Genomic DNA, 25,115 nt, shown 5'->3' with positions numbered 1-25,115 from the left:
ATCAGAGTGAAAGAACGTTAAAATTAAAATGGCTTGCTTTATTTTATTTATTTATTTATTTATTTATTTATTTATTTATTTATTTATTTATTTATTTATTTATTTATTTATTTATCGAGACAGGGTTTCCCTGTGTAGTTTTGGTGCCTGTCTTGGATCTCGCTCTGTAGACCAGGCTGGCCTCAAACTCACAGAGATCCGCCTGCCTCTGCCTCCAGAGTGCTGGGATTAAAGGCGAGCGCCACCACCGCCCGGCTAAAATGGCTTCTTTGAAAAGAAAGTTTTAGACTTACCTTTTAAAAAAAGCTTTATTTTGCCTTTTGTGTGCCTGTGAGTGTGTATGTGCACTATGTGTATGAGTGTGCCTTTGGAGGCCGGAGGAGGGCATCAGATCCTCTGGAACTGGGATTATAAGGAGTGAGAAGCAGCCAGATGTGGTACTTACTGGACGCTAAACCGGAGTCCTCTACAAGAGCAGCAGATACTCTTTAACCACTGAGCCATCTCATCTCTCCAGCCGTGTGTGTGTGTGTGTGTGTGTGTGTGTGTGTGTGTGTGTGTGTGTGTGTGTGTGTGTGTTCTGCCGGGGATGGACCTCCTATCACCACGTGGGTTCCAGAAAAACTGAGATCGGCAGTCCTAGTCACAGTCCCCTTTACCAGCTGCATGAAAAGGGGCCGTGGTGATCACTGCAGACCGAGGCAGGGGATTGCTGTGAGTTCCAAATGTTTTCTTAAGCTGGACATGGAGATCCCTGCACTTGAAAGCCGGAGACGGTGCTGTGAGTTCCAGGCCAGCCTGGGGTACTTGAGACGCTGTCCCAAATCTAAAACACGAAGCGTGCGAGCCCGGCAGGCCACTTCAGGCACCCCCCGGAGGCGGGAAGGCGGGAAAGCGGCTCCGGTCCCGCGCGGAGCTTCCCGGCACTGAGAGCGCGGGAGCCGCTGGCGCGCGGGGCCCCTCCTGCGCATGCGCAGAGGCACCGGCGCGTCCCGGGCGCTGCGGTTTCCAGGCGCCGCGGCCGCCTTTCGTAGCCGCCTCTCCCGGTGGCCCTGGCAGGGATGGAGCCGCTGGACGAGCTGGACCTGCTGCTGCTGGAGGAGGGCGGCGGAGCGGAGGCCGCGCCGCGGGCGGAAGTGTGAGTGAGCGGGCGAGCGGGCGGGCGAGCGGGCGCCAGGTCTGAACGCGGGCGGACCGGCGCAGTCTTCCCTGGTTTTAGCCGGAGGGTTTGCCTCATCATCGACTGTTAATTTGGACCTGGTCTTGGGTAGCCCAGGCTGGCCTTGAACTCGCTCTTTTCCACACCGCAGCTCACCAGTGTCATTAATACATTGCATTTTATTATTATTTTTATTTGGGTGCGGGGACCCGCTGGTGGCGGTGGGAGAAGCACCTGTGGGAGTTCTTTCCTTGCACGTGGGACCGCGGGAGCGAACTCCGGTCTTGCCAGCAGGCCGGGTCATATTATTAATTTACGTGTTTATGTGCATGTGTCTGATTTTAGAGGCATCTCCTGGAGCTGGAGTTACAGGCAGTCGTGAGCTGTCTGAGGCGGGTTCTGGGAATTGAACTCAGGTCCTTTCTGCAAGAACAGTACGTGTCCCTAACCACTGGGCCGTCTCTCCGGCCCAATGTAACTTTTAGGAGCTCCTGCAGGCGTCACCGCCTACCTCAGGAAACCCTTTGTGTGAGGCTAAGTAGGGGTGTTCAGGGATACATTTCCAAAACAATGGGTTGTGCAGCCAGCTGGGGTGATTGGTAGGGGAAGGAGGAAGGCATTTATTTTTTCGATTTTTCGAGACAGAGTTTCTCTGTGTAAAAGTCCTAGTTGTCCTGGAACTCACTCTGTAGCCCAGGCTGGCCTCGATCTCACAGAGATCCCCTTGCCTCTACCTCCATAGTGCTGGGATCAAAGGTGTTTGCCAGCATGCCTGGTAGCATTTGATGTTTTAACCGGAGAGTGTAGGTGACTTGTTAGGGTTATGGAAGCCCGACCAGAAAGATGGGAGAAGAAAAGGGGTGTCACTTTAAAGAGTAGTTTACGTGGTTTCAGTATTGTGAAGCTGATCTGGTCGTTCTAAATACACATAAGAAACTCCGGAGTTATTGTATAGAAGTGAGCTCCTCTGGTGGGTAATAACCCTGCTTTCTACTGGGAGGTGATGGTTGGCTCAGAAGCTGCTGTTAATGACTCCAGCTACTCAAGGGGCCTTGGAGTGCTTGAGACCCAGAGTTGAGACCAGCCTTGACATAAACAGAGACCCTTTCCTGGGAAGCCGAGGGGGAGTTTGCTTCCTTTACAAGGAGAGGGAGGCGAGGACCTCCTCCTGCATCTGTGGTTTGCTGGACTAGCTTTCTTGAGTGGTGCTGGAGGAACCAACACCCGGTATGCAATAGGCCTAAGCCCTCTGATGCTGTAAAGATTAGGGTGATTGGCAGCTCCCGGCAGGAATTGCAGTGAACCCCCCATGCTGTGCTCTCTCTCTCCAACCCTCTCTCTTTCTTTCCAGCAGTAATGGGGATGAGGCTATGCCACTGAACCGTGTCCTGCCCAGCATATCAGTTACTTGACAAAGTGTTCAACGTATCTCCTTTTAGTTATACTTTGTATAGGCTTTTCAGCAGTAGTAGAAACCTGTTCCGACATTTTCCAGGTTCCGGGTTTTAGGGTAGCCCGGGGTAGCCTTGAATTGAGACATATAGCCCAGCCCAGGATGGCCTTGACCACTTCCTAAGTGTTCTGTTGCTGTTGTTTATACAGCGGGCACATTTTGTAGATAAGGCTTGTGTGGTAAGAGGCAGGAGTGGCCCTAGAGCCCCAAGAGAAAGAAAAGCAACAGACAGCCATGTGGGTGATGGATGTCCTGTCCGGGTAGTTGAGAGTTGGCTACTCTGTTGGGTACTCTCCCATTTGTGAAGACTGACCATATCTGCCCTGCAAACAACCCTGCCTCCAGCCTCATAACCATTACTGTCTACTAGTTAAAAATACCAATCACAATGTATGTAGCCATATATAGAGGACAAAGCCAGGAATGTGTAAGAGCACAATCTTGTGCTATGGGGAGCTCTTTAGCCTTTTGGTATGGAATCTCTAGAGATAGACTGCTTCCCTACAGCAACTTGGGTGTCTCATTCTTTGGTTTGATCTCTTGTAACACTCGAGTTTGTGGGAGTCCCCCTGCCTCAGCCTCCCAAGCCCTGGGTTTACAGGTTTGAGCCATCACGTGCAGTTCGCTTATTATTTCATGTATGTTTCAAAAGGAGAGAAGTCACTTTTTGTTTTGAAATGGTGCTTCATGTAGTCCAGGCTAGCCCAAACTCCCTATGTCTCTAAGAATGACCTGGTTCTGCCTGTCTTCCCAAGTGCTGGAATTACAGGCATGAGCCACCACACTCAGATACTAGCCTACTCAAGTGCTGGGGAGCAGATTGACCCCCAGGCTTTGTACATGTTTGGCAAGCACTCTATCAACCGAGCCTCAGCCCTGGTCTTTATAACAAGAATTCTTCCCCCTGTGCCTTTGTTCAGTTTAAGGTTTTCAGGGGAAGAAAAACAGAACAAAACAAAACTTAAAAAACTAGAAAATTGGCTTCCAGAGAGTCCGGTCAATGGGCTCTTATGTTTCGGCTTTTAGAGTTCAGAAGAAGGTGGAAGCGTTCTTTCCTACGACGGTTCTGAGCCGAGGAGAGGATAACCGATACCTGGTGCTAGCTGTCGAGACTGTACAGAGTGAGAGAGGGGATGAGGAAAAACACCTGGTCATCACGGCATCTCGGGAACGAGAACAGCAAGAGCTGTGCATCCTGAGGAATGGCTGGTGAGCGGCACCTGACTTTGAGCAATGATTTGGTGGTCTGGTGGTGCTTTGATTTTGCTTGTTTTCTGATACAGGGTCTTGTGTGGATTAATTATTTAAAAGGAGATAGAGATAGTTCAAGAGTAACTGTGCCTGCCACCAAAACTGCCCACCAGAGTTTGGTGCCTGGGACCCATATAGTGAAAGGAAGAAGAGGATGGATAGACCACCCCACCCAGCACATGCACACAAAATAAATATGTTAAGCCAGGCGGTGGTGGTGCACGCCTTTAATCCCAGCACTCAGGAGGCAGAGGCAGGCGGATCTGTGTGAGTTCAAGGCCAACCTGGTCTACAGAGGGAGTTTCAGAACAGCCAGGGCTACACAGAGATACTCTGTCTCAGGAAAAAAAAATATGTTAAAAAAGACAAAGAATAATTCTTTTTTTTTTTTGGAGCCTGTCCTGGAACTCACTCTGTAGACCAGGCTGGCCTCGAACTCACAGAGCTCTGCCTGCCTCTGCCTCCCAAGTGCTAGGATTAAAGGTGTGCGCCACCACTGCCCGGCCAAAGAATAATTCTTTTTTTTTTTTTTTTTTTTTTTTTTTTTTTTTGGTTTTTTGAGACAGGGTTTCTCTGTGTAGCTTTGCGCCTTTCCTGGAACTCACTTGGTAGCCCAGGCTGGCCTCGAACTCACAGAGATCCGCCTGGCTCTGCCTCCCGAGTGCTGGGATTAAAGGCGTGCGCCACCACCGCCCGGCCAAAGAATAATTCTTAAGGGAGGGAAAAAGGAAGGTCCGAGAGATGGCTCAGTGGTTAAGAGCACCTGATGCTCTTGCAGAGGTCCTGGGTTTGGTTCCCAGTGCAGCTCACAACTGCTTGTAACTCCAGGCATCTGAGACTCTCTGGCCTTCTTGGGCACTGCACACATGTGGTGCACATACCATCAAGCACATGCATATGCACCTAAATAAAATGATAATAAAGATGTTAAGACACGAGGAAGATTTGCCGGCTTATTGAAAGTGTGGCCTTCACTCCAGCATCATAGTTCTGTGCTCCAAATTGACAATTTGATCCTCATTTTAAAAAAAAATTTTATTTAAAAATTAACAAAACAAAACAAAACATTGTGCTATGTGTATGACTGTTTTGCCTGCATGTATGAATGTTCATACACCATGAGCGTGCCCGGTACCCGTGGAGGCCAGAAGAGGGTTTTGGATCCCCTGGACTTGGAGTTACAGGCGGTTGTGAGCTGCAGTGTGGGCACTGGGAACTGAACGAGGGTCTTCTGCAAGGGCAGGTAGTGCTCTTCACCACAGAGCTGTCTCTTTAGTGCCCCATGTAAATGAGGTTTAGAAATGTTTATTCTTCAGATGAAACACTCAATGCTTCTGGGTGTGTTGACCTGTGGGAACCTGGATTTTGCGTTTCTGCTTCACCCTTGCCTTTTCTCAGGTGTTCAGTTCCAGTAGAGCCGGGGGACATCATTCACCTGGAGGGGAACCGCACATCTGAGGCGTGGGTAATAGATGACGACTCTGGATATTTTATTCTGTACCCAGACATGCTGATCTCTGGCACAAGCGTCGCCAGTAGTATCCGGTGTGTGAGAAGAGCTGTCCTGAGCGAGACTTTCAGGGTAAGCGACTTCCGTCCGTGTTTCTGCGGTGTTTTCCTCTGCCGTGTGGAGGGAGGGTGGAGTCCAAGGCCTTGCTCTGCCGCTGGGATCGGTCTTCAGCCCCATGGGAACCTTTCCCGCTCACTGTTCAGTCCTCAGCAGCTGCCTTCACAGAGGGCCGCTGTGCTGAGAGCATTGTGTGACTGGCCGGTGTCACGTACCTGGTAACTGCAGCGTTGTGACTCAGACCAGGCATCTGGTCCTTTGAACTGAATTTTATTTATTTTTTATTATTATTATTATTTTTTTTTGGTTTTTCGAGACAGGGTTTCTCTGTGTAGCTTTACGCCTTTCCTGGAACTCACTTGGTAGCCCAGGCTGGCCTCGAACTCACAGAGATCCGCCTGGCTCTGCCTCCCTAGTGCTGGGATTAAAGGCGTGCACCACCACCGCCCGGCTTGAACTGAATTTTATTTAGCGTTTAATAGCAATGCTGATCTCTGAGAGTGCATGACTACATCCAGCCCCCTAACCCCCCACCATTTTTTTTTCTTCTTAAGCTCAAGGACAATTTTTTTTTTTTTTAGATTGAAAAGAAAAATTTGGGGTGGGGTGGGGGCGCGGGGATGGGGAGAGGCAAGCTGTAAATGTCAGCAGCTGCCCAGAAGGAGGGAGAGAGAAAGCCATGCTGTTTGAGTTAGGCCAGCGTGGAGGCCAGCGAGACGGAGATGGAGGGAAAGAGCGGGCGGTGGCCGTGCACGCCTATGATTCCAGCGCTCACGCTCGGGAGGCAGAGGCAGACGGGTCTCTGAGTTCGAGGCCAGCCCGGTCTACAAAGTGAGTTCCAGGATAGCCTGGGCTACACAGAGAAACTCTGTCTCAAAAAAAACAGACAAACAAACAAAAAAACCCAAAACAAAAGAAGAAAAGGAAAAGTTACGTTTTCTGTGGGTAATTCAGAGAAGTGAACCCATGAAGCTTCTGGGTTTGAAATATACGTTTATTAACTCTTTGAGAATTTCATGCAATGTATTTGATTATCTTTACTCCTCCCAGATCCACCTTGTGTTCTTTTTTTCCCCCTTTTCCTTTAATGATCCAACACGTCCAGTTTGTGTTCACCTGTCCTTCTTCCCCCGGGTACAAAGCCATCCGTGGAACTCGGTCAGCCTACGGGGAGCCACACCCCTAAGGAACACTGACTCTCCCTTCCCCAGAAGCCATCCCCTGCCAGTGTCTTCTCAGCTAGGGGAGGGGGCTCATGAGTTCCAGTCACCTTTTAAGCGAGGGCACAGTGAAACCCCTGAACGGGACCACCCCGTGGGTAGAAAGAAAGGTTTCTTTGGGGCATATTCAAAGCTGCCTTGGCTGTCTCAGAGGATGGCATCGAGGTTGGGTGAGCAAGAGAGTAGCCGGAAGCTGGGAAAGTCTTGGTAGTTCTAAAGAGACAGGTGTTGGGGCAGGAGGAAGCGTGTATGTACAGGAAAGTTGGGGGGGGGGGAGATGTTTGTGAGCCAGAAGAGCCTGGGAGCTACCTGGTAACTGTGGTTTGTGTTACAGGTAAGTGTCGATAGGGGACTGGATACCCCCTTGCTGAAAGTAGGCAGCTCTAGGGGTAGATAAAGGAGGTAATGACTTTTCCTGAAAAAACAGAAACCCGATTCACAAGTTTTTGAGGAATGCTGATTTTAGGCTTTTGTTTATCTGCTAGCAACCCTTGTATTTACCTGGTCAGAGTCCAGCCTGAGCTGAGTCCAGACTGTCATTTAGACATTGTCCCTGACACTGACATTTTGGGGGCCCACTTTGGACCTAACACGCCTCCATGCTTGAATGTTAACTGGCTTGACCCAAGCAACCACAACTGCTGTGAATTCATAGGTGGTCTGGAACTCTGTGTAGACCAGGCTGGCCCGATCCTCACAGAGGCCCACCTGCTCTTCCTCTCAAATGTTAGGATTAAAGCCTGGTACCACCTGCACTTCCTTGCATCTGGCTATTTTTTTTTTTCTGGAGGAGGTTTCTCTGTGTAGCCCTGGCTGTCCTAGAACTCGCTCTGTAGACCAGGCTGGCCTTGAACTCACAGAGATGCGCCTGCCTCTGCCTCCCGAGTCCTGGCATTAAAGACACATCTGGCTGTTTATGATGTAGGTTCCAGGAGTTGAACTCAAGTCGGTAGGTTTGTGGGTAAGCACTTTTACCAGCTGAACCATCTTGCTAGCCATGCGTAATGTCTTTTACTTGCATGAGCTTATGTTCCATGCATTCATTTATCCATCTATCTATCTATTTATTTATTTTTCCTTCCATTTATTTATTTATTTAAAGATTTATTTATAAAGATTTATTTATTTATTATGCATACAACAATGTTCTGCCTGCATGTAGGCCTGCAGGCCGGAAGAGGGCACCAGATCTCATTACAGATGGTTGTGAGCCACCATGTGGTTGCTGGGAATTGAACTCAGGACCTCTGGAAGAACAGCCAGTGCTCTTAACCTCTGAGCCATCTCTCCAGCCCCCCTCCATTTATTTATTTATTTATTTATTTATTTATTTATTTATTTATTTATTTATTTATTTGTGTGTGTTTTTCGAGACAGAGTTTCTCTGTGTAGCTTTGGAGCCTGTCCTGGAACTCGCTCTGTAGACCAGCCGGGCCTCAAACTCACAGAGATCCTCCTGTCTCTGCCTCTCAAGTGCTGGGATTAAAGATGTGCAGCACCACCATGTAGCTTGAGTTTTCCTGCCTGGCCCACAGTCAGGACAAATCTCTGTCACCCGCCAGTCCCACAGCCACTCAGACCCAACCAAGCAAACACAGAGACTTACATTGCTTACAAACTGTATGGCCGTGGCAGGCTTCTTGCTAACTGTTCTTACAGCTTAAATTAATCCATTTCCATTAATCTATGCCTTGCCACATGGCTCGTGGCTTACCGGCATCTTCACATGCTGGTTGTCATGGTGGCGGCTGGCAGTGTCTCTCTGACTCAGCCTTCCACTTCCCAGCTTTATTCTCCTCCTTGTCCCGCCTACACTTCCTGCCTAGCCAACGGCCAATCAGTGTTTTATTGATTAATCAGTAACACATTTGCCATACATCACACAGCACCACCACCCCGCTATTTTTTGTTTTTTATATTTGGGTAGATTATTAAGTAATAGAATACTCTAAAAATGTTAAACCTTTGAGAATATCTTGGGTTTTTACATAGTGATTTTAATTTTTTTTTTCAGAATGGAAATACTGATTTCAAAAGACTTATACAGAAGTTGAGATAATTCTAAATAGAAAATTATAGGCACTTAAATCTTTCCACTGGAATAAAGTGTTTGTGGGGTGTGGTGGCCACAGTATTACCTCAAGCTCCAAGCCAAGCTGGGTCACTGAGCTCTGGACTAGATTGCCTGCACAGCAAGACTCTGCCTCGGGAGAGACCAGTGGATAGCGGTAGGAGACGGGGAAAGAGGGAGTTGCTATGACGCTAGCTTTGGGGCTCACAACCCCCTGTCCATCTAGTCTCGGGGTCCAATGCCCTCTCCTGACCTCCAGGGGCACCATGTACGAAAGTGGTGCACAGACATACATGCAGACAAGATACCCATACTCAGGAAAATGAATTAATTAAAACATCAACAACAGTTAATCCCAGCACTCAGGAGGCAGAGGCAGGCGGATCTCTGTGAGTTCGAGGCCAGCCTGGTCTACAGAGTGAGATCCAGGACAGACACCAAAACTACACAGAGAAACCCTGTCTCGAAAAACCAAAACAAACAAACAAACAAAACAAACAAACAAAAAAAACTTTTGCCAGTGTATTGACATTTGTTTTAACTTATTTTAGTTCATGTTGGCTTCATTCTGTATAATCATCATGTGAATGTATTGTGAAATGAAATGTGCATATGACTTGTTTTCATAGGTCTCTGATCCAGCCACTCGCCAAATGCTCATTGGTACGATTCTCCACGAAGTCTTTCAAAAAGCCATAAGTGAGAGCTTTGCCCCAGAAAAGCTGCAAGAGCTTGCTTTTCAAACTGTCCAAGAGATCAGGCATTTGAAGGAAATGTAAGTCACTGAGAAGAACTGCAGCCTCATCCTGTAACTAACTTCTTGCCTAGAATTCAGGTTTCTGGAAGGAGACCCTTCGGTATGAGTTAGCATAGCCAAATTCAGCCCTCCTGCTCACAGTGCCCTGTGGTGTCTCCACAAGGACTCTTGGGTAACATTACTGAAGTACCCTACATATGTGTTCAGGGATGGAGTTGTGCTGCACAGATTCCTCAGCTGTCCTTACAGACGGACATAAGGAGCAGTATATGGGTTTGGAAGCAGGTAGTGGGAGCGTTCCCCTCCATCTTTGCCAGTTTAACAACTTTATTAATAAGTCTGAAAAGGGTGATATCTTTGCAGACTTTTGTGGCTCCCCTACCCAAAGACTGGCCTATTTGGGAGGCAGAGGCAGGCAGATCTAAAAATCCTGAGGCCAGCCTGGACTACATATTGACTTCTAAATCAGCCAAGGCTATACAGTGAGACCCTGTCTCAATAATAATAATAATAATAATAATAATAATAATAATAATACACTCTCTAAAAAAGGTGAACTGCTTAAGAGGGAAGAAAAAGGAGCTGGAGAGATGGCTCAGCAGTTAAGAGCACTGGCTGCTCTTGCAGGTATTAGTTTGGTTCCCAGCACCCATATCTGTAACTACAGCTCCAAGGGATCCAGCACCCTTCTATGGCTCTAAGGATGCTGCCTCCTGCGTGTTGGGATTAAAGTTATACACACCAACGCTCAGCTTCCACTTTATATTTTGAGACAAGGTCTCTCACTGAATGTGGAGCTGGAGGGTTTGGCTAGGCTGACTGGTCACTGTGCTCCAGAGATCCAAACTCAGGCCCTCAGGTTTGGGGGCAAACACTTTACTGGTTGAGCTGTCTCCCTAGCCTGTACACCCACCCCACTCTCGGTCTTTGAGACAGGATCTGGCTGCGGAGCTTAGGCTGGTCTCTAGTTTTGTTTTAGTTAGGGTTTCCATTGTTGTGAAGAGACACCATGACCAAGGCAACTCTCATAAGGAAAACACTGAATTGAGGTGGCTCGCTTACAGTTTCAGAGGTTCAGTCCATTATCATCATGACGGGGAGCATGCTGCCATGCGGGCAGACGTGGTGCTGGAGTAGTAGCTGAGATCCTACGTCTTGCAGGCAACAGGAAATGCACTGAGACACTGGGTGGTATCCTGAGCATAGGAAACCTCAAAGCCCACCCTCACAGCGATACACTTCCTCTAGCAAGGCCATACCCACTCCAACAAAGCCACACCCCCTAATAGTGTCATTCCCTGTGAGATTATGAATTACATTCAAACTACCACAAGCTTGCTGTTCTTCTGTTTTAGCTACCATGCCTGGTTTTATGCCAGGGGATTGAACCCAGCACTTCCTGTGTGCTGGGCAAGCACTCTACCAACTGAACTACATCTCCAGCTCCAGAAGATTTTTGTTAGTGATTTTTTGAGACAAGGTCTTTCGCCAGCTGGCCTAGAACTTACTATGTAAGACCAGTCTGGTCCAGGACTCACAGAGACCCATCTGCCAGCTTTGTGTGAGGAAAGGTAAAGGGTTATTTGACCCCAGGAGTTTGAGGCCAGTCTGGGTAATACAGGAAGACCTTATTTTGTTTATTTTTTAATTTAATTTTTATGTGTATGGGTGTTTTGTTTACACATTTGTACCACGTGCGTGCAGTGCCATTGGAGGCCAGATGAGGGCATCAGATGTCCTGAAACAAGTTATAGGTGCTTGTTAACTGTTATATATATATAGGTGCTGGTAATTGAACCAGGTCTTCTGCGAGAGCAGCCAGTGCTCCTAACTGCTGGACCGTCCCTCCAACACCCACATGTCTACTCTATTGCTTGCTTTAGGAACAGCATCTTCTATAGTTTTGTTGTTGTTGTTGTTTTTTAATTCGAGAAGTGTAATTGGGACCAACCATTTTGATTATAACTGACGTGTGGATGAAACTGGAACAGATAAAGATGAAATTAGATGTCAGGTCATGGTTAATTGTATTTTTTTTTTCAGTTGGGGTAAAACATAACATAGAAGTTACCATCTTAGCCAGACCTAGTTCATGCTTGTGTGTCTGCATTCAGGAAGCTGAATCGGGAGACTCTGATAGCTCCAGGCCAGTCTGGTCTTCTGGGGAAAAAAAAGAACACATTTTTTTTTTTTTTTTTTTTTTTTTTTTTTTTTTTGGTTTTTCGAGACAGGGTTTCTCTGTGTAGCTTTGCGCCTTTACTGGAACTCACTTGGTAGTCCAGGCTGGCCTCGAACTCACAGAGATCCGCCTGGCTCTGCCTCCCTAGTGCTGGGATTAAAGGCGTGCACCACCACCGCCCGGTCACATTTTAACTATTTTTCTTTTTAAAAAGTTTTAAACTTCATTTATTATTATTATTATTATTATTATTATTATTATTATTGGGGGTGTGCAGATATGCCTGGGTGTGCAGATGTGCCTGGGTGTGCATGCGGAGGTCCTAATTCACTTATTTGTGAATCACTGGAGACGGAAGTTAGGCCGACTGGTTTGCACAGCAAGCTCTCCCCTGCTGAGCCATCTCCTGGCTCCAGTTCACCCTGTGCTTGCCTGCTTTAGCATCATCTTGATACTAGGTGTGTGCTACCCAGCCACAGTTAACACCTCTTAAAAAAGCCAAGCTGGACTCAACCCCAGAGACTTGAACATGCAGAGAATGTTCTGAACCTATGAATATTTTAGCTGAGCTGTACTCTGTTATGTTTGTACCACATTTGGAAACATCCATTCATTAGCCTTTTCAATATTCTTTTCATATGTATATTTTGGTTTTTTTCAAGACAGAATTTCTCTGTGTAGCTCTGGCTGTCCTGTCCTGGAACTCGTTCTGTAGACCAGGTTGGTGGTTTATATTTCTTAATATTTATGTTTTCTTAATTTCCCTTTTTTTTTTTTTTTTTTTTTTTAAGGTACCGCTTAAATCTGAGTCCAGATGAAGTAAGAAGTGAAGTTGAGGAGTATCTCCCCTCCTTCTCTAAGTGGGCTGAGGACTTCATGCGTAAGGGCCCTCCCGCTGAATTTCCTCAGATGCAGCTCTCTCTGTAAGAAGTGGGTTTTGTTTATACGGTGTTCAGATTTTTTGACAGGATTCCTTGGTCCTCGTTTATTCAGTTTTGTTTACTCGTTTGTTTTAGTTTTATGAGACAGGGTTTCTCTGCCTAGCCCTGGCTGTCCTGGAACTCTTTATGAACCGCAGAACTCACAGATCCACCTGCCTTTGACTCCTGAGTGCAGGGACTAAAGGTGTGTGCCAGCAGGCCTGGCATAAAGGTTAAGTTTCTACAGTTAATCATTTTGTTATTGTTTTTCACAAATTATTATCTTTAGTATCTTTCCATGACCAAAAAAAATCTAATGAGCAAAACATCTTCTTTTCCTTCTAATGTTAGTCAATATCATTGCACTGTCGGAATAGCTTTACTTTGTCTCACCTTTTATGAACGATTTCTTTTCTTTTGAGACATGGTCTCCCTGTATGGTCTTGGCTGACCTGGAACTCACCATGTAGACCAGGCTGGCCTTGAACCAACATATCTGTTGCCTCTGCATCTGGAGTGCTGAGATTAACAGTGGGCACCATCATTTAAGGCCTTACAATGATTTTTGGAAAGCCCCTCCTTACCCCACTGTGGTTCTTCGAGAGTTGTTACGGCCGCAGGGTCAGCAGCCCAAGCAGCGGGTGTGTTACAGGATTCAGACCAGTCCATCACTTGCCAGAGAACATGGCAGCTTTTCTGTCTTATGATGCCCATGGTACAGTTCAGAAAACAACACCAACCAAACCCCCAGCACCCAGAAAAGATCCTTGTGTGGTAGTCAGTGTGGCGGGTGTGGAGTGAGCTGTGTTCTGATTAAGCGTTCTGTGTTTCTTTTTAGGCCAAGTGATGGTGGTCACAGAAGTCCGTCTTGTACCGTCGAAGTAACAAAGTCACTGGATATTGAAGAAAGCATCTGGTCCCCTAGGTTTGGATTGAAGGGCAAAATAGATGTCACAGTTGGTGTCAGAATACATCGGGATTGTAAAACAAGATATAAGATAATGCCACTGGAGCTTAAAACTGGCAAAGAATCCAATTCTATCGAACACCGAAGTCAGGTATCAGTCTTAAACATTCGTAGGGGTTGGGGTCTTTAAGCATACACTATTTTCTTATCTTCATTCAGTTCAGGTAGCGTTTTTTTTCATGTTGCACTTTTTAATTTGTAATTGAAATTCAGTGTACTCGGCTTGTTTTATCAGTATTTACATCCTCAGTAGAAAATTTTCTTCAGCAAATTAGTATAAGAGCTGGCCTTGGGGCTGGGGAGACCGCTCTGCAGATAAGAATGTTGGCTGCTCTTGCAGAGGACCCAGGTTTGATTCCCAGCACCCACATGGCTCACAGCTTCCTGTATCTGGAGTTCCGGGGATCGAACGACCTTGTCTGGCCTCCTCAGACACCTACACGGTGCACAGACATACATGCAGGCAATAGATCCACACACATAATACATTTAAAAAATAAAAACAGCTGGACTTGGGAGCCGTTGAGGTCAGGTTATGATGCTAAACTAGCTGTCCAAGCAGATACGGAGAAAAGGGAAGACATGGATGTTGGTTCTAAACCCAAATTCTTATTCCTATGCGTGTGTGTGTGTGTGTGTGTGTGTGTGTGTGTGTGTGTGTACATGTGTGCACGTGTGCACACACAATCTTCCTGCCCCAAAGTTTTTTTTAAGTGTAGGAGCTCTAACTCAGGACTTTATATGTGCTAGGTAACCCTCTACTGACTACATTATTCTTTTAAAATAAAGTTTTGTTTTTAATATTTAGTTGTGTTTATGCCCATGAGCGTAGGTGCCCACTGAGGCTAGAAGAGTATGTTGTTGTACTACTCCGGAGCTGGAGTTACAGGGTTACAGTTATGTGCTGCCCCAAGTGGGTACTGAGAACCCAACTCAGATCCTCTGCACTGTAGGCTCTTAACTGCTGAGCCGTCTCTTCAGTCCCCAGCCCGCCATTTAAAACACTTTTTAGCGTTTATTTATTTTTATTTTACATGTATGGATGTTTTCCATATGCCTTTGCACCAAGTGTGTCCCTGGTTCCTGTTGATGGGGCATCAAATCCTCTGGAACTGGAGTTACAATGTTGTGAGCGGTCATGTGGGTGCTTGATTTTTTGAACCTGGGTTCTTTGGAAGAGCAGTTGATGCTCTTTCTCTCTCTCCTTTCCTTTTTTTTTTTTTTTTTTGTAGAGACAGGGTAACAGCCCAGTGTAACAGCCTTGGCTGTGCTGGAACTCACTCTGTAGAGAGCAGGCTGGCCTTGAACTCACAGATCTGCCTGCCTCTGCTTCCTGAGTGCTGGGATTAAAAGTGTGCACCACCGTCGCCCGGCTGCAGTCTGTACTCTTAACTGCTCAGTCATCTTCTCCAGCCCTTGCCGGATTATTCCCCCCCCCCCCCCCGCCCCCCTTCTGGTTTTATGAGACAAGTTCTCTAGTTCTGGCTGTTCTGGATCTCACTCTGTAGACCAGGCTATCCTGGTACTCAGAGATCCACCTGCCTCTGCCTCCCCAGTGCTGGGATTGAAGGCGTGCGCCACCACGACAGGCCCAAGACTGTTTGTGTCTGATTTAGTGGCTTCCTCTGCAGGACACAGTTAACATTAACCCTCAGGCCGGTAATGAGTTCCTGCTTTGGAAAAGTCACTCTGTTAGTTTTGTTGAATTGCCATCGTGACTATGATGTAAATCATAAGCATTTTAGGGTTTGTTTGTTTAAAATCAGGAAATAATGTGTAAAGGCTGTTAACTTGGAAATGTGAAAAACAGTTTGATTAATTTCTTGATTTTTATTTTTTATATTTTTGAATTTAACCACCGACAGGAGAAAACCTTTCCCTCCCCGCTCCCTCTCTGTCGTCTTCCCGCTTTTCAGGCGGGCGCTCCGCTGCCGAGCCATGCCCCCGTCTCCCGGTCCACTGCGTTTCTTTACCTTCAGCGTGAAACTGAAAAGCACGGACTGCTTGTTTTGTACAGACTCGGTGCTTGACGTTGAACTGGGTCCGTCGCCTTCACCAAGTTGGCTTGTGCCGTTGACACGGTGGGAACCGGGCCGTGACTTTTCTGTGCGTGTGTGTGGTGGCTCCAGACGATGTAGGGAGAGAGCAAGTCACCGTGGTCTGTTGACAGTCTGTCTTACACAGGTGGTCCTGTACACGCTGCTGAGCCAGGAGAGACGAGAGGACCCCGAGGCTGGCTGGCTTCTCTACCTCAAGACCGGGCAGATGTACCCTGTGCCCGCCAAGCATCTGGACAAAAGAGGTTGAGCTGTTCCCTTTCGTCTTTACCTCTCTGACCCTCCTCCCTCTCCTTTATGCCACTTGCTAGACCGTACTACAGGTTGTAGTCTGTAGTCATGTATTTTGTACATTTTCTATTTATCTTTATTTACTATCCATGGGAGGAGTGCAGGGTTAGAGGTTGAAGGACAACTTTGTGGAAGTCTGTCCTCTCCTTCCACCTTTCTGTCGGTTCCAGGGATTGAACTCATGTCTCCAGGTTTACACAGCAAGCTCCTTCACCTGCTTTGCCATCTCACTGGCCCATTTTGGGCTTTTTGGTTTGTTTGTTTTTTAAGGATTTTAAGCTGAGCATCGTGTAGTACATGTCTTTAATCTTAGTACTCCAGCATTTGGGGCAGGCAGGTCTCCATGGGTTCATGGCTAGCCTGGTCTACATATCAAGTTCCAAGGTAGCCAAGTCTATACAGTGAGACCCTATCTCAAAACAAAAACAATTAAGAACAAAACAAACAAACCTAGCCTCAGTGTGTGTGTGTATGGGGGCTCAGGGCTCGGAGTAGGCTCAGAACACACCCAGACACCAAATTCTGATTATAAAAGAGATTTATTACCCTGGAGGGGCAAGGGGGCTGCTCCTCAGATTGGGCACAGGCAGGCAGCAGGTGTATTTTGCAGGGGTGGTTATTAAGGAGAGAAGGGAAAGGGGAAGTCTGAGCTAGGGTGAGGTGGTCGTCCTGATTGGACAGGTTAGCCAGTGTAAAAGTGTTTAGTCTCAGGAAAGAGTCAGTGGCCAAATATGAGAATGGACCTTGGGGGCTAGCTTTAGGAATGTAATCTAACGGTTTAGTGAGGGAGAGGGAAAGGCAAAACCTGTCTGCATTGCTTGGGCCTGCTGGGGAGCCCTTCACTCACAGTACTTACCAGGTACAAGAGGAGGTTGTCTCAAAAACCCTTCGTGTACAGAGCCTTGAAGTGCGCCAGCACGTTACACGTGACTGTGGCTGACTCTGGTAAAGAGGCAGGTGTCCATATGGCTCTTTACTTTTACTTGGTTTTTACTTTTTTTTTTTTTTGTTTTGTTTTTTGTTTTTCAAGACAGGGTTTCTCTGTGTAGTTTTGGTGCCTGTCCTGGATCTTGCTCTGTAGACCAGGCTGGCCTTGAACTCACAGAGCTCCACCTGCCTCTGCCTCCCGAGTGCTGGGATTAAAGGCGTGCGCCACCACCGCTACCACCACCACCACCACCACCACCACCACCACCACCACCACCGCCCGGCTTACTTTGTTTTTAAATCTGAAGCCTTTGTTGGTAGGAACCCTGCTTCATTCTGAAAAGCCCACTTTACTTGTCCCCAGAACTGCTGAAGCTCAGGGACCAGCTGGCATTCTACTTGCTGCACCGCGTGAGCAGAGCTGCTTCCGGGGAGGAGACACGGCTTTCTCCCCTGCCACAAATAATCGAGGAAGAGAAAACTTGTAAATATTGTTCACAGATGGGCAACTGTGCTCTTTATAGCAGGTAAACATGCTGTCTCGGGTGTGTGTGTGTGTGTGTGTGTGTGTGTGTGTGTGTGTGTGTGTGTGGTGGGGGTGGGGTGGGAGGTGTTGCTCAGTTAAGGAGAACCTTGTGAACCTTGTGTGTGTGTGTGTGTGTGTGTGTGTGGCGGGGGTGGGGTGGGAGGTGTTGCTCAGTTTAGGAGAACCTTATTTCACAGCCTGCCAGGGAAGTGTACGCTCAGCCCTAATTGGAACTTTGTATTTAGAGCAGTTGAAGAACAGGCGGACGACACTTCCGTCCCAGAGGGCATGCTGTCCAAAATCCAAGAAGAAACACGGCACCTGAAGCTGACACACTTGAAGTATTTCAGCCTGTGGTGTCTCATGCTAACCTTGGAGTCACAATCTAAAGATCACAGAAAGAATCACCAAAACATCTGGTCAATGCCTGCTTCCGAAATGTGAGTGTCCACTGAATACACAGCGGTGGTGTAGGTACTGTGCTGCAGCATTTGGAATTCCTGTCAGGAGAGGCCGGGCAGTCTGTTAAAGTCACGGTTCCATGAGGACTTGGTTGGTAAAGTGCTTGTGTTGCAGGCCTGAGGACCTGACTTTTAATCCCCTGCACCCATGTCAAAAGTAATCCCAGTGCAGGGGAGGCTGTGACAGGTAGACCCCGGAGGTTCACTGGCCAGCCAGCATAGCGCCATTGTCTAACTCCAGGCAAGTGAGAGGCTATGTGAAAAATCCAGATGAACGGTCCCTGGGGAAACACCCAGGGTTGTCTCTGGCCTCCACATGTCCCTGAGCAAATGTGTACATGCATGTGCACAGACGTGCACCTGAATACACTCATACACATAGTTTTTAAAAAGCGTATGTGGCTTCATTTATTAATGACCTTGTCACAGGTGATTTTTACAAAATAATATTAAAAAATAACAAATAGAAAGTTACTAACTTGGCATTTTAGTGCTTTATAGTAGATTATAGAAAAAAAAATTTTTTTAAAGGACAGATGCGTTAGCATTGATTTCCAGGGGCCATAGGCCAGCAAGATTGCCAAGGGAATAAAGGTACTTACAGCCACGCTTGATGATCTGAGTTTAATCCCTGGGATTCACACTGTGGAAGGGAAGAACCACCTCCTGGGAATTGACCCCTGACCTTCACAGGATCAGCTCAGTCCATGTGTGCACACATTCATATCATACACACACAATAATCAGTAAATTTTTAAAAAATTTTCATGGGCTGTATAAACAAATCAATTGTAGGGGGAGAAAACCAACATATATACAATGTCAGTGGGCACTGTCCCTCATTCTTTCGTAGGGAGGAGGGAGGGAACTGCATTGGAAACCTGGTCCGGAGCAAGCCTGTGAAGAGATTTTGTGATGGACAGTACTTACATAATTTTCAGCGGAAAAACGGTGCCATGCCGGCCACCAATCTGATGGCCGGTGACAGGATCATTTTAAGTGGAGAAGAGAGGAAACTGTTCGCTTTGTCTAAAGGCTACGTGAAGGAGATTAACGGGGCAGCGGTAACCTGCTTGCTAGACAGGTAATAAAATAGCTTTGTCAGTATGGAACTCGGGTCATGTATCCCTCCATTTATGGTGCATAGTAGTGTGATTAGTCATAATATTCAGAGAGATGCACAGAGGGCTGAGGATGTAACCCAGCGGCAGGGTGCTTACCAGCATGTACCAGGCCCTAGATTCTATTGCCAGCGCCGTGAAAATTAAGGAAATACAGCCATCACCAGTTTTAGACATTTTCAAAACCCCGTAGAGACACGTGCCCTTTAGCACTCATCCGAATTTCCACTCACCCCCTAGCCAGGCTCGGCTACAAATATGTTTGTTTTCTTTTGAGATGCTCTGAGATTCTTTGGAGAACCTAGTTCACTCTGTAGCCCATGCCGCCCAAGAAACTATCAATCCTTCTATCTCGGCCTCCAAAGTACTGGGATCATACATGTTCCCAGTCTGCTTCCTGTCTCCGTAGTTTCCCTCTTAAACATTTCAAACAAATTGACTCAATATAAGGTCTCTGCTAGCTGTTTGTTGTCACAGCAGATTGTGTTCTTTTGCTGTGTTTTTTTTTTTTTTTTTTTATTCATGCATACAAGTTGTGTGCCACCACACCCGGCAACACTGCCTTTCTGCCTGGTTCTCATTCTCCAGCTCTTTCTTTCATGTTTAGGTTGGAACCCAGGGCCTCACCGGCAGTAGGTAAACGCTCTCACCAAGTTACATTCCCAGCTCTCCTCACCAGGGGTTAGTACATTGAAGTCAGCAGTTAAGACAATGATGGGTGGGGGGTGAGATGGCCGAGGAGGTACTGGCTGCACACATCTGACCTTATTCCAGGAGCCCACAGAAAGGCAGAAGGGAGAGAGCCACTCCGCAGAGGAGTCTTCCGACCTCCACACACAGGCTGTGGCATACCCGCCCCCACACTTCACACACACGTACACAGTCATGACCTCCATGATCCCCACGCTCCACTCAGAAGCCCTTTTAGGACAGCTAATTCCTCGGTCCACAGGTTAGTTGACAGCGTGAGGAGCATCTATGAGACTGACATGTTGCAGAAAGGCATGGTGGTGGGGTGCAGTACGACATGGAGACTTTAGAGACCATGGGCAGTTCTGAAATGTAAAATATGAGGGAGTGACTAGAGATGCCTCGGCATACATGGTCTCCTTGTAAAAAGTGACACTTATTATGTGTGCATATACGGGTGTGAGCTTGGGCTTGCGTGTGTGGTCCAGGTTGACCTGAAATATGCTGTATAAGCTAATGTGACCTTGAACTCTGATGCTCCTACCTCTGGCTCCCAAGTGCTAGGATTACAGGTGTACACCCCACACTCGGCTCTTACACTTTTAGCCAGTAAACAGCCTATATGAAATGAACACATCCGTGTGTGTTTGTTTTGTTGTTTTAGGAACTTGTCGACACTCCCAGAAACAACGTTGTTCAGATTAGACCGGGAAGAAAAAAATTGTGATATAGATACCCCATTAGGAAATCTCTCTAAATTGATGGAAAACACCGATACCAGGTTGGTAATGATGAAGGAGCCAGAATCTCTCCCCACTTTTCTAAAGATCCCACTAAAAGTGCTTTTGTTTTTCTTTGCAGCAAAAGACTTCGAGAGTTAATCATTGATTTCAAGGAACCCCAGTTTATACCCTACCTCAGCTCCGTTCTTCCACACGATGCGAAGGACACAGTGGCCAACATTCTGAAGGGTGTGCCGTAGCCAGCATTCCGATTTGATTTTCTTGGTTCTCTTTATAGCTGAAATTGTGCCCAGTGTCCAGTTGCTTAGCAGTTGATTAGCCATGCAGTTAGAAGGGCCAGAGAAACGGCTTAGTGGGGAAACGCACTTGCCGCCCAAGCCTGATGGGCCGAGTTTGATCCCTGAAACCCACTTGAAAAATAAGGATGCCGTGACGTTCATCTGTAAACCAGCACTCCTGTGGTGAGATGGGAGAGCAGAAACAGGAGACGCACCATGAGTCTCTCAGGCCAGCCAGCTGACCTTGAGTGTGCTGCATGGTAGAAGTAAGGGAAACCCTGCCTCAAAGCCAGGTGGTGGTGGCGGCGGTGCACGCCTTTAATCCCAGCACTCAGGAGGCAGAGGCAGGCGGATCTCTGTGAGTTCGAGGCCAGCCTGGTCTACACAGTGAGTTCCAGGACAGCCAGGCCTACATAGAGAAACTCTGTCTTGAAAAAAATAAAAAAAAATAAAAAAAAAATGAAATTATGAGCCAGACATGGTAGTATATCCCAGCACTTAAGAGGCCAAGGAAAGAGTACATTTCAGGGCCAGCCTGTTCCACACAATCTGCAGAGCAAGAACCTGTATCAAAACAAAAGTTCGCTGGGCAGTGGTGGAGCACGCTAGGGCTATACACAGAGAAACCCTGTCTGGGTTGGGGAGTAGTTCACTGAAATTAAATATTCTTGTTTTTATTCTGAATTGAAATACAGGTTTGAATAAGCCTCAGAGGCAAGCCATGAAGAAAGTCCTTCTTTCAAAAGACTACACGCTCATCGTGGGGATGCCAGGGACAGGAAAGACAACTACAATATGTGCTCTTGTAAGCTCTGAAACTAACCGCTTCTGTTGGGTCCCTCCTGCCCGAGGAGGTGATGCTTGCTATCACCGCCCCTGGACTTTGCCAAGCGTGGTGGCTCACACCCTTAATCCCATCACTTGGAGGCAGAGACAGGAGGAGGCATATATGTAAGTTCGAGTCCAGTCTGGTCCACATAGCGAGTTGCAGACCAGCCAAGGATGCATAGACCCTGTCTCATCAAAACAAAAAAAATGATAAATTAACTTGGCATGGTGGTACAGGCCTGTACCCACACCACTCTGAGGCCTTTGTGAGAATGACATGATTAATAGCATAATAAAAATGCCGTGGGCTGGCAGAATGTCTCAGCAAACAAAAGTGCCTGACCTGAGTTCAGTTCCAGGATCCATCTGGCAGAGGGAGAGAACCAACCCTCTGACCCTCACTTGTGTGCCACGGCGTGTGTATCTGCACAGAAATAAGTAAGGTGTAATAAAAAGTTAATGCTGTATAATTTTTGTAGCTCATTGTGGTTTTACAATTCTTTAGAAAAGTTACTTATTCCCTCTCGGATTCAGGTCTTACTGAACTTTGTATCTATTTGAAAACTGTCAGCCTGTAAACCAGTTCCCTGAGTTCAGAGCAGTGACGTTTTTCTCTGTCTCCCATCTCTAGGTAAGGATCCTTTCTGCCTGTGGCTTCAGTGTTCTGTTGACCAGCTATACGCATTCTGCTGTTGACAATATTCTCTTGAAGTTAGCCAAGTTTAAAATAGGATTTTTGCGCTTGGGTCAGTCTCATAAGGTCCATCCAGATATCCAGAAGTTCACGGAGGAGGAGATTTGCAGATCAAGGTCCATTAAGTCCTTAGCCCTTCTAGAAGAACTCTATAACAGTCACGTAAGTCTGTTTCTCATGTGTGTGTACTCGTGTGTGTAGACATCACAGGTCACCCTCTGCTATTTCCCAGGTGCTGTCCTCTTTTTTGTTGAGACAAGTGTAGGCAGAAGTTTTTGTCAGAACTGCCAGCTCCCCAGTAAACGCAGAGACTTAATATTAATTATAAATGCTTGACTAATAGCTTAGGCTTGTTACTGGCTCACTCTTACCTTTTAAATTTACCGATATTTCTTATCTACCCTCTGCCACGAGGCGGTACTTTCTTTCAACATGGCACATTCATCTTGCTTCTCTCTGCCTCCACTCCCAACTCCTGAGACTCCACCCTCCTTCTTCCCAGCGTCCTATGTCTGGCTGTCCCCCCATACCTCCTGCCTAGCTACTGGCCTATCAGCTCTTTTATTAAACCAATTAGAAGGAGCCTTGACAAAGACACGTGTTCACAATGTACAGAAAGATTATTCCGTAACAGACAAGATTTCTCTTTGTCTTGGAGGTTGCAAAGTAGTCTAGGTTGGCTGGCTGGCCATCGAGCACCAGGGATTGACCTGTCTCCACAAAAAAGTTTTTGTTTCCCTTCCTCCCTCCCTCCCTTGCTTCTTCTCTCCCTCCCTCTCCCCTTCCTCCCTCCCTTTCTCCCTTCCTTTCTTCCTTTGATATGATCTCTTATAGCCTAGGCTCACCTTGAAGTCACTGTGTAGTCAAGCTTGCCCTTGAACAACTGGTCCTCCTACCTCAGCCTCCCAAGTGCTGGGATTATGGGCCTGCGCCTCCATGCCTGACTTGCTGTTGACTTGGGGACCCTTCATACACTTTAGGTATTGGTCCTCTTTTTGCATACACAGTTTCCTGATCTTCCTCTCTATAAGTTGCCTTTTTTTCCTTCTTCATGGGGCCTCTTGCAGAATAACAGAGTTAGTAATGCACCAGGTATGAGGGTGTGGGCTTCTTGTCTCAGCTTCTCCGGAGGCTCAGGCTAGAGGCCCCCTCAGGCCAACCTGTACTACAGAGTAAGTTCAAGGGAATCTTGAAAAACAAACTCTAAATGTTTCAGAATCAAAGAATACTGAAGAATTCTTGCTGTTGGAGGGGGATAGTTTTTGATCTTTTAATTTTAAAAATGGGAAAACCCAAGTACCTTCTTGACATGCTCACTAACGGACTTATTTTCTCTCTGTTTAGCTGATAGTTGCAACAACCTGTATGGGCATAAGCCATCCAATATTTTCGCGGAAAACCTTCGATTTTTGTATTGTGGACGAAGCCTCTCAAATCGGTCAGCCCGTTTGCCTGGGCCCCCTTTTTTTCTCTCGGAGATTTGTGTTGGTGGGAGACCATCAGCAGCTTCCTCCCTTGGTTCTAAACCGCGAAGCAAGGTGGGTAGGTGCTCTTGTTTGCTTCCTGTTACTGTGTCAAACACCGATCAACACCGTCTTGGGGGAGGAAAGATCTGGCTTACAGATTACAGTCCGTCCTTGAGGGAAGTCAAGTCAGGAACTGAAGCAGAGACCGTCGCGGAGCACTGCTTACTGGCTTGTTCCCAGGCTCCCATTCAGCTGTCTTTCTTATGCAGCCCAGGTCCCCCACCCCCACCCCCACCCCAGTGATGGTACAGTGGGCTGAGTCCTGCTCCTACCACAGCCAGCAATCATGAAAATGCCCCACAGACATTCCTGCATGTCAATTTGATAGAGACAATTTTTCCATCCAAGTTCCCTCTTCCCAGTGTGTTTAGTTGACAACAATAGGGGCAGTAGACATTTCATTTTGCTGTTCTTTTATTTTATTTTATTTATTTATTATGTATACAGAAGAGGGCGCCAGATCTCATTACAGATGGTTGTGAGCCACCATGTGGTTGCTGGGAATTGAACTCAGGACCTCAGGAAGTGCTCTTAACCTCTGAGCCATCTCTCCAGCCCTTTATTTTGTTTTTGAGTCAGGGTCTCACTGTGTATCCCTGACTGGCCTAGAACTCACTCTGTAGACCAGGCTGGCCTCAAACTCAGAGATCTGCCTGCCTCTGCCTCCCGAGTGCTGGGACTAAAGATGTGCGCCCTCACACAGGCTTCAGTTTTATTTTTAATAGATTGGATTTTGCCGTATTGTCCAGCCTTGAAGGATCTTTCTGCCTCAGGCTCCCACCTCAGGCTTCTATCGTGTTGAGACGGCAGACCTTTGTCCCCGCTCAGCATTGAAGTTTTTGGCTGTAGGAGCTGGGGATGCGGCTCCGTTCTCCAAGTGTTTGCGGCCGTGCAGGAAGCCTTGGGCTGCACCCCCAGCCCTGCATAAACCAGGCGTGGTACACACTGTGCTTCTAGCACTAGGGAGACAGAGGCAGGAGGGTTAGAAATTCAGGGTGATCCTCTGCTCCCTCTCAAGTTTTGGGGCCCACCCGGGACCCTTGACCCCTGTCTTAAAATAAAAAAGCAAGTGTTAGTTTCAAGCTGGAACTTTTGGGAACCAGTGAACCGACTCAGTGGGAAAAGCCCTTTGACAAGCCTAGGAGCCGAGCTGGATCCCTGGAGCCTCACTCAGTAAAGGCGGGAGGAGAGAGCCACCAAAGGAAATCCCCCCAACCTCCACAGGAACACCTCCTTGGGGGTGCAAAGCACACACGCACACGCACACTCGTAGGTCAAGTGAAAGAACTGGTTGAGTTCTTCGGTGTGTTCACGAGCCCGAATGTGGTCTGTTGGCAGGGATCTGGGCATGAGCGAGAGCCTCTTCAAGAGGCTGGAGCGGAACAAGGCGGCTGTCGTGCAGTTGACGGTGCAGTACAGGATGAACAGG

At 47.2% G+C, this 25,115-nt stretch overlaps 1 protein-coding gene across 1 annotated transcript in view; it reads left to right on the top strand.

Moving 5' to 3' along the window:
- The first annotated feature begins 995 nt into the window (after positions 1 to 995).
- Positions 996 to 25,115, top strand: part of Dna2 (DNA replication helicase/nuclease 2) — a 30,808-nt gene continuing 6,688 nt past the window's right edge. The window contains exons 1-16 of the mRNA XM_059282307.1: positions 996 to 1,138; positions 3,639 to 3,821; positions 5,262 to 5,445; positions 9,351 to 9,496; positions 12,449 to 12,580; positions 13,416 to 13,635; positions 15,729 to 15,846; positions 17,184 to 17,346; positions 17,591 to 17,785; positions 18,660 to 18,890; positions 20,282 to 20,398; positions 20,479 to 20,588; positions 21,334 to 21,443; positions 22,098 to 22,322; positions 23,505 to 23,698; positions 25,025 to 25,114. Of these exons, the coding sequence (XP_059138290.1) occupies positions 1,062 to 1,138; positions 3,639 to 3,821; positions 5,262 to 5,445; positions 9,351 to 9,496; positions 12,449 to 12,580; positions 13,416 to 13,635; positions 15,729 to 15,846; positions 17,184 to 17,346; positions 17,591 to 17,785; positions 18,660 to 18,890; positions 20,282 to 20,398; positions 20,479 to 20,588; positions 21,334 to 21,443; positions 22,098 to 22,322; positions 23,505 to 23,698; positions 25,025 to 25,114 (2,495 nt within the window). The 5' untranslated portion in view covers positions 996 to 1,061. The remainder of the gene's footprint in view (positions 1,139 to 3,638; positions 3,822 to 5,261; positions 5,446 to 9,350; positions 9,497 to 12,448; positions 12,581 to 13,415; positions 13,636 to 15,728; positions 15,847 to 17,183; positions 17,347 to 17,590; positions 17,786 to 18,659; positions 18,891 to 20,281; positions 20,399 to 20,478; positions 20,589 to 21,333; positions 21,444 to 22,097; positions 22,323 to 23,504; positions 23,699 to 25,024; position 25,115) is intronic.

This window comes from Peromyscus eremicus, chromosome 16_21 (assembly GCF_949786415.1).
Source record: "Peromyscus eremicus chromosome 16_21, PerEre_H2_v1, whole genome shotgun sequence".
NCBI lineage: Eukaryota > Metazoa > Chordata > Mammalia > Rodentia > Cricetidae > Peromyscus > Peromyscus eremicus.
Note: the sequence above shows the minus strand (reverse complement) of the source record. Positions and strands in the feature narration are given on the sequence as shown.